The sequence below is a fragment of the Gavialis gangeticus genome, unplaced genomic scaffold (genome assembly GCF_001723915.1).
Source record: "Gavialis gangeticus isolate Ggan-Ray unplaced genomic scaffold, GavGan_comp1, whole genome shotgun sequence".
NCBI classification, from domain to species: Eukaryota; Metazoa; Chordata; order Crocodylia; family Gavialidae; genus Gavialis; species Gavialis gangeticus.
In genome coordinates, this window is record NW_017729025.1 from 14,593,687 (window position 1) to 14,602,342 (window position 8,656).

The 8,656-nt window shown below is 43.5% G+C and overlaps 1 protein-coding gene across 8 annotated transcripts in view; it reads right to left on the reverse strand.

Annotated features, from left to right (window-relative positions):
* The window catches only part of KTN1 (kinectin 1), a 148,740-nt gene that overhangs the window by 44,937 nt on the left and 95,147 nt on the right, over positions 1–8,656 (reverse strand). For all 8 annotated transcript variants that reach the window (XM_019518424.1, XM_019518428.1, XM_019518427.1 and 5 more), the window contains exons 21-28: positions 7,277–7,345; positions 5,457–5,482; positions 4,615–4,705; positions 4,384–4,452; positions 2,680–2,717; positions 1,917–2,007; positions 1,733–1,810; positions 636–673 (exon numbers count right to left, since the gene is read on the reverse strand). In XM_019518424.1, coding sequence (XP_019373969.1) covers positions 636–673; positions 1,733–1,810; positions 1,917–2,007; positions 2,680–2,717; positions 4,384–4,452; positions 4,615–4,705; positions 5,457–5,482; positions 7,277–7,345 — 500 coding nt within the window. The remainder of the gene's footprint in view (positions 1–635; positions 674–1,732; positions 1,811–1,916; positions 2,008–2,679; positions 2,718–4,383; positions 4,453–4,614; positions 4,706–5,456; positions 5,483–7,276; positions 7,346–8,656) is intronic.

Here is an 8,656-nt window from a genome sequence, read left to right on the forward strand (position 1 = left end):
TCTCTTGCTGGGATCAAGATGCAGGGGGCAAGGTCTCTCCAGAAAGACCAGTCAGATGACATGTTCACCCATCTGAGTCTAAGGCTTTTAAATCAGCCGCCTCTGAAATGCACAGGTTCATTATCCATCTTAATATTAGACAACATTATCACAAGTAATGAGAGTAAAATTACATCGACAATGGAGAACACAGTAATATCCCTTTACAAAACAGGGACCAGAGTGCTACTGCCTTAGAATGAACCTTAAGGCTTTATACTAGCCATCTGCATCTCTTGCCATCTCTCAAGTTGCATAGACTCAGGACACTGTCAAAGATAAACCACTTGATATACTTAATGAATGGTAGAGAGGAAAGCAACTGAAAAGCAGAAGTGCTGATCACAAAGTAGATACAAGCAGTGAGGATAGATTTTGGTGCAGGAAAAGGAATCCTTTAGGATCTCCTCTCTTCTGCTCTGGGTACGCATTGCTATTATTTAGTCAGGCCAATCAGACAAGCAGGCATTTGTTGTTCTAGGAGGCAGTGGGTAGGCCGCCTGATGCATCACCATCAGCACCAATTCCTGTTATAGCCAACACAAATCCCACAGCAAAAGGCACAGCAGAGAACATTTCTGGCTACCCATACTCACAGGTTTTCCAGATCCTGGGCTTGTGATGCAGCTGATACCTTAAAAGAGAGAGGAGATGTTTGGATCTGTTGCAATAACAGAAAAGGGTTCAAACTAACAGTGAGCATTTATATTACAAGGGGCATGTGGTCTGAACAAGTGGCACCACCACCAGACCAGATGTGTTTTAGGTCAGTTACATTCAGAAAGTTACACTGCTCTAATTGCGCACTGGAGTGCATTGCAGCAAACTGCAAACATGCACATCTGATGCCAGCTGGCCTAAAATCTGCACTCCCATTTCCATCACATTCACCCATGGGTAGGATAAGTTTCCTCTATGGCCATCTGCCCAACTTACGATGTGGAAAGAATTCATCTTTAGCACCACTTCTTGCGCCCCAGAAAACATGAACTAGCTCCCACATGAATGTACCCTTTCAGTCTGAAGAGCTCCACTTCATCCCTGAGGACAGGCCACTGCCTGCCCTTGAGTCTAACAAAGGGGACAACATTCCAGCCAAACAACTTCTGTGGCAGATCAAAGGGGAGAGGCCCAGACTATAGAGACAAACACTGAAGGGCAGCTGGAGAATGATTCTAGAGAGAGAGAGCTCAGATGTCAGCCTGACCCACTTAAACAGCAAGCAGTTACCTCCTGCAATAGCTGAGGCCATGAAGTGCCCTGCCTAGGGCTACCTTTGCAGATCACTTTACTGCAATCCAGCCTAGAGGTGTGAAAAAGCAGGGATTAACAGCAGTGAAGTCATAAAGGCTTCAGGCCACTGTTACCATCCCTACTGGTGTTCTGCCTGAGAGCATATATCAATGGAGCATCATGAAAATACTCCCTCAGTCTGTTATTTTTATATCCTTGCCTTTGTTCAAAACCCCCCTGAGCCAGAAGGCATGCCCATGTACCCCTTTTCACACCAGTCGATTGGATAGAAATTAAGCCAAGACAAAGCTCTGAAAGAGGCCTGGGTAGAGGCAAAAAAAATCTGGTTCACGTGAAAAAAAAGTCAAAAAACCCCAAAACAAAAAACAAGCAAAAAACACCCAACAATCAACACAAAAACCCTAGCTGTTGCCAGATGATCTCTCTCTGCAGCCGATACCTGCTGTAGCTGTTGCAAGTTCCATTGTTCTAGCTCCTGAACTTTACTGGTCAGTTGTGCAATGGTATTCTGCTGGCCCTTGGGATAGAAAAACAAAGGAGATGAGTGCATGGTGTGTATTTAAGTTCTGTGTTTAGATTTAGATGCTTTTCACTGGATAACAAAAAAAGAAAAAGAAGTTTACCTGCAACCATTCTCCTTTCTTGGCAATCTCTTTCTGCTTCTCTTCCAATAAGGCCTCCATAGTTCTCATGTGCTCGTCCTTCCCCTTCAGTCTGTACCATTATGACAAAAAAAGCCTTTATCATCTGGAAGAAAACTAGAACTTTGCAATAAGGTACAAACAAGAGTGGCTGACATGACCAAAGGCTCCACCGCTGCTTGCCAGAGGAAAATAAATGTGTGAGAACTCTTCAGTTCACACTACTATAGCAGGCAGCCTGAAAGGTGCCCTTGGATCTATGGCTCAGCTCATGATATCAAAAAGGACAACATCTGCACTGCAGGGATTCCACATACGTTCTTTCTCCTTGCAAAACGTATTCTGCCAGCACCTTTCAGACTGAGAAGGGTGGAGACAAAACAGCCCAGGATATTTATATCCTATTTCTCCAGTAATACAGAATAGATAGCAGCCACATAGGTGTCCCATGCTGTCCTGCCAACATGCTTTCAGTCTTGAATGCATCATTTATGGAGCCCACACTCTAGATGTGCGCCCACTCCAGAATAGACAGCCTTACTGCCGTTTCAGCAGAAGCACACAAGGGTGACTATGTGCATATAACAAGGTCACATGGCCATTAGGAATGGAGTAAATACCACTCACTCATTTCACACAGACCAGAAGAGACAAACAAGAACATTTCAACTCCAACCACATCACAGCATAGAAGGAAAGAGGATGATTGAACAGATTGGGCACTGCTGTTAGCAGCCATACTTACAGAATCTGAAGGTCCTTGACTTGTGAAGCAAACGACACCTAAAGACAACATTCAGGAATTGAATCACTCCAAAAGCAGTACAGACTACCCATGTCAAATAGGTAAGAGACATCAACTATTCATATCGCTTTGGGACAAAGCTTGGGAAGATGAGACCATTAGAAACTGTTCAAATGGGCACTAACACTGTAAACCCAAAATGCAGGTTGGGGGGCAAGGAGGGGAATGAAAAGTTTACAAAATGAATGATTTCACTACTTAATGTTAATGCATTTCAATCATCCCCTGGAGCACAGGAAGAGAAAAGGCCCCACATACAGCACTGTCACAGTGCTACCATTTAAGTCTCTGTTGTGAGAGCGAACACCAAACCGAGCACTTAGCTTTCTGCGGGGTGGAGGGGAAAGATAAACCTGAGAGGGAACGCTCCTTCTGAATGCTATACAAAACCAAATCAGTTTTTGGCCCATGATCCAAGGTGGAGCAGACCTAGAAAAGTAACCTGCCAGCTCAAGCCTACTGACTCCAGTAGGGGATACTGTGCCCACCCCCAGGTACCCTTATATTATTTTTGTCTAATATAGAAAAAAACCCTACGCTTCAGAGCAAACCACTGTTGGGAGTTTCAGTCCTTTCATTGCCAGCATGAAGAGGGTAGCCAAAACAGTTCGTTTGCATTCTCCCACTACTGCCCCACAGAGAACCAATAACTTCAAAGTCTCCCAAAAGTCTATTGGCTTGTGGTAGCCAAGGGCTGCATATGCACAAATATGGGGTCCTAGAGCACCACTTCATGGAGTACGCATCCCTATCATATGGCTCTCATGACACTGCTACTGCGCAGTACATTAACACAGGGCACCAACACACCAGAGGGAGTTGAGGAAAAATGAGACTGTCAGGACTTGGAAAGACTGATATAGCAGAAAAGGTAACAGCAGAGAAGTGTGTATAAACAAAAAGGAAAAATCCCAAAGTGAGCACCAAAGGGAAGAGATGAAGAAAGAAGAGCCTATTAGGCTGTCACTAGAACTAAAGGGATAAAAAAAAAAAATCAAGAAAAGGGAAATGCAAGCAAAAAATATCAAGCAAGCTTCCTGATAGGACACTGTGTGGGACAACAGGCATTAGATAAAACTGTAACATCTAGCCTGATTTGCCATCATTCCCTGCATCTGGAGTGATAACTCACTCTTTAAAAGACTTCTTTAGCTGCTAGATAAGGTTGGTCCATTTATCTGGAAAGCAAATATAAAAGGACAGACCCTCTGGCCCTAGAGAGGAAGAAGATAACTGACTGAGGGAAGAGACTTAGCCAGTAGCTTTGTTCACAGCTGCAGCAAAAGGACAATAAGTCCCCCTCCCATTTGTGGTCAGACAGGAACTGCCCAATGGAGCACTAGAGGGCACCATGGCACCACTACAAGACTGGTGCACAACCACTCCAGCTGGAACAAGTGGTTCAGACTGAGTTACAGAAGCTCAGGCCAAGGCTCTCACTTGAGCCCAAATTCTGGGGTCTCTGGAAGATGCCATACTAGATGAAGCAAAATTGTACCTGCTATAATTTATGCCCACCATAAGAACGTGCTTCCCTCGGTGACAATCCCCAGTAAAATAGAAAACATGTACTAGGAACAGAAATGCTAATAAGCAAAGCATCAACTACAAAGCTGTCTCATTTCTGCCTCTTAGAAATTTTACCTGTTTTTCCATCTCAAGCTTGGAATTTCCTATTTCTTCTTTCAGAGTCTCTATTTCCTGTGCCAAAGCCTTTTCAAGGACAAAACAGACAGGATTGGACAATGGAAACACAAAACACCACAAAAATGGATACTAAAAAAAGTCAACTACTATCAAATGCAATGTAAGGACAAACAGATGGAAGTTAGTGGTATAGACACACACAGGCACACAGTGCTTCTTCAGCAGTACCTGAACTGTCTTCTCCTTGTTTGCAACTTTGAGGATTTCAGCCTGCAGGAGTTCTTCCACTGATTTTATCTTTCCATCCTTCTCATGGATTCTTAAAAAGGAGAAAAAGCATCAAAAGTGAGCTGAACTATAGTATACCAACTTCATTAATATTAACTTAACAGTAGCCCCGGGGAGATTTAACTGGCCCCAGCACACTATGTGCTGTCCAAATGTTAATGACATTCTGCAACAAAAGTTTAGAATCCAAGTTTGAAAACCAACACAAATGATAGGGCAAAGCCAAGGTGCCACTAAAGGAAGGTATATGGGCTAGCATAGCACAAGTTTAAGTTTGAGTAAGTAGTTGTGTACAGTTGGTAGGTACCTGGCTTGGGTTGTTAGATAAAATCAGAAGCTGCTCTACTAGACTGTTCCTGGCCCAGCTTCAGATACAAAGTTCTCGCAAACACTCCAAAATACTTACAGCTGTATTTTCCTTAAATTATATGTTCAGAAAATAGACATGCTCTTTTTAGAGAGCACATTAGAGCACCAGTCAAAAATTTAAACAATTTCATATCTAATTCCAGCTCTTTGGCCCAAGGACAGGTGTAGAAACCTCACAGCCTTGGTTGGCAATGCTAGAGCGGGTTTTACTGCAATCAGCTCCATACAAACTTAATTCAGTAAACAGGTTACTGAATTTTCCAAAGCATTGGTTCAGTCTGATGCACTGTGCAGAGCCAACCATGCACACACTATCTTCCAGTTAAAACTGAACGCTAAGAGGAGGGAGAGCAAAACCGGTTTGGAAACAGGAGGGGCAAGGTTAACCTCAGAGACAGATTAAAAATGCTTACGTTTTCTGAAGTTCTTCCACCAATGGCTGGAAAGAAAGTCATGCAAAATAAAATTATTTCAGAAAGACTGACAAATTCAAATGTTACAGATGACAGTGGGGAGGGGTAGGAACAGCAAGCTCAGGAGCTGGTTAAGTGGGACAGAAAACACTGAAGTCTCTAGACAACTGGTTTAAGATCTGGGCTTGGAGTTTTTAGCAGCCCAAAGGATTTGCCATGCAATGGGCATTGGGAAGTATCTGTGAAATTAACCCAGAGATCTCAGCTGGGTCTTCACAACACAGAACCGTTACTGCAGCAGGCTCATTGATAACCTTCCCCCGAGCTGTCAACTGGCAAGGCACAGTCAAGCTCTGGCCTTGGTTAAGAGATGCAATTAAAAGCATATGTCAATAACTGACTCAGCATTCTGACTCTCCCTAGGCCTTACGCTGCCAGTACACTGTACAAAGCATAGACTGTGGCATTCCCAGTGCAATCAAGAATTCTGTATCCAAGTGCAGGTCACACTGCTTTGCAAGTGAAAAGCATTAAAAAAAAAAAAAAAATCAAGATGTGCAGTAAGAAAAGGACTGATTAAGTGCACTGACCATCATTGCTAGATTAAGCGTATTGAGCGTAAACTGTCTGCTTGAGCTTTGGGAAGGACTTGGCCGGAAGTTCATGTGCAGAGGAGAACAAGAGGCAGAAAGACTCCTTTGATGCCCGGTTTAATTAAGCTGGAATGCACTGCATTTGTTGTTTTTTTTTTTTTTTTGTAAGTACTGCAAGTTTTAACACCTTTTGTAAGGACTGCACCTTACCTATTAAAGCAAGGAAGACTCAGGACAGATACTGTATGCTTATAACAATTCAAAATGTGATGAAAAGCATAGGTGTATTTGTATAGCAGGGGCCGGCAGTTATTCTGGGTGGACGGCCGCTTACTGAATTTTGGCAAGCCATCAAGGGCTGCATGACAGGCAGCTGGGGGCAGCTAAATATTAATTTTCTAAATTTTTTAGGGGCCCCATGGGCCAGATAGAATGGCTTGGTGGGCTGCATCCAGCCCGCAGGCTGCATCTTGCCACCCCTGTTGTATAGGCTCCCCTGCCAGGAATTTGACGTTAGAAGAAAAGTGCTCTGCCATAGGTTGCTGTGGTAGAGGCTAGTGTCATTAAGCAAGCAGATCAATGGTCTGAAGAGTAAGGATGACAACACGTAAACATATACTGGCCCAAAAGATGCATTAAAACAACATTAATGTTGAGTTCATGAAAATCAGATGTCACCATAATACTTAAGCAGGTGGCATCCAAATGAGGGCTACGTGAGCAACCTCAAACTGAGCATTTCCCAATAGCCAACCACTTAACTACGCAACCTTAGTATTTCAGTTTGCACCTTTTGTTTACACAGGGATTTAGAAAAATCCATCAAACAGGCAGCAGCACTGGAAACTGCAGATCCACCACCAGATTTCTGCCATGTGAGCTCATGGAACAACTGACACAGCTTCATCTGCTACATCAGCAGTTCCAACCTTTCTGAACTTGCAGGTCCACTTCCAGCCAACTTGCTTACAAAGCCCACTTTCAGGGCAAAAACAGTTTTCCCAGCTGAATGTTTGGGGAGCACACAGCCCCGGCTACTCCTTTGGGTAACAATCCCTTGTAGGGACACTACTCTTCCTGAAATACCGGAGCAGAGTCACTTTGCTGGCCAATTTCAGACAAGGCATTTCCAAACCTTCAGAGCATCTGGCAGTCCAACCGTAACATCTGTCACTCTGCATGGGACATGCATTCCCTAAAATTTAAATAAATAAATAAATAAATTACCTGATCCAGCTGCTGACTCTGCAGATTTTGAACCTCGTTTTTCAAGGATGAATTTTCTGTTCTCAGTACCTTATTAAAGGAGAACATACAGTGACAAAATGCAGATAAGACAAGATAGAATATTTTTTAGTTTACCCTTCTTCAGGAGAGACGAATGACTGACTAATGAAAACCAACATTTCCCTATAAAAATGTTGTCTGTCTCAGATCCATTTCCATTTAAAGTGTAAGAATCTCAGAAATTAGAGATGAAAGAGACTATCCAGAACCTCTCCCCAACCCCACAAAGGATAAAATCATTTTTTGGGGGGGGGGGAATTAGCATACATTTGAATTTTGGTCAATCTTTATGATGATTTCAGTTATTTTCTGTTATATTATCTTTAGTGTACAAGACACACCTTAATTTTAGACCTCAGGGGAGGGGAGGGGGGAGAAGGAAGGTCATATACAATAGAAAACAGAAAATACAGTATATTTTTGGTAGTTGCCTGTATAGCATGTGAGCACCATCCACATGTTAGAAACCAGCAACAGTCATCATTAATCCTATGTGCTGACAAGAAGAAGGTGCTTGAACAGAATTGCAGGAGGACAATACTTCTTGATAGACAATCAAGTCTACAATAGCAGTTCTGTTGCAAAACTAGTCACTACAATTTTATGTTGGGCTCAGCCCTGCTCCTCTGAAAGTCCTCACTTCCGCATTCACAAACCATTCCCTAACCAATTTCTTGTTCCCATATAATGTAGCTGTCACAAAAGGTCAGAAGCCCTTGGGCATCTCTATCCAAACCATCTCAACGGAGGACTCTGAATATCAATATAGAAACCTTGATCACAATTCTGTTCAACAGGGAGTACAGCGGAGAAAAATGTTAAGGCAATGGGCTCACACTATCTTCAGTTGAGCTGCTGCATTTTGTGCCAATGGGGACTCTTTCACCATGTCTGCCTTCATAGAATCATAGAAGTAGGGTGGGAAGGGACCTTATAGATCCTCAAGTCCAACCCCCTGCCAGGGCAGGAGAAAAAAAAAATTGGGCTCAAATGATCCCAGCCAGGTAGGCATGAAGCCTCTTCTTAAAGACCCCCAGGGTAGGAGCCAGCACCACTTCCCTTGGAAGTTGATTCCAGATCCTAGCCACCCTGACCATGAAGTAGTTCTTACGGATGTCTAATCTAAACCTACTCTCCAACAACTTGTGGTCGTTATTCCTTGTCATGCCAGGGGGCGCTAGGGCAAACAAGGTCTCTTCCAAACCCTTCTGGTCCCCCCTAGTGAGTTTATAGACGGTCACCAGGTCCCCCCTCAGCCTTCTCTTGTGGAGGCTGAACAGGTTCAGGTCCCGCAGTCTCTCATTGTAGGGTCTGCCCTGT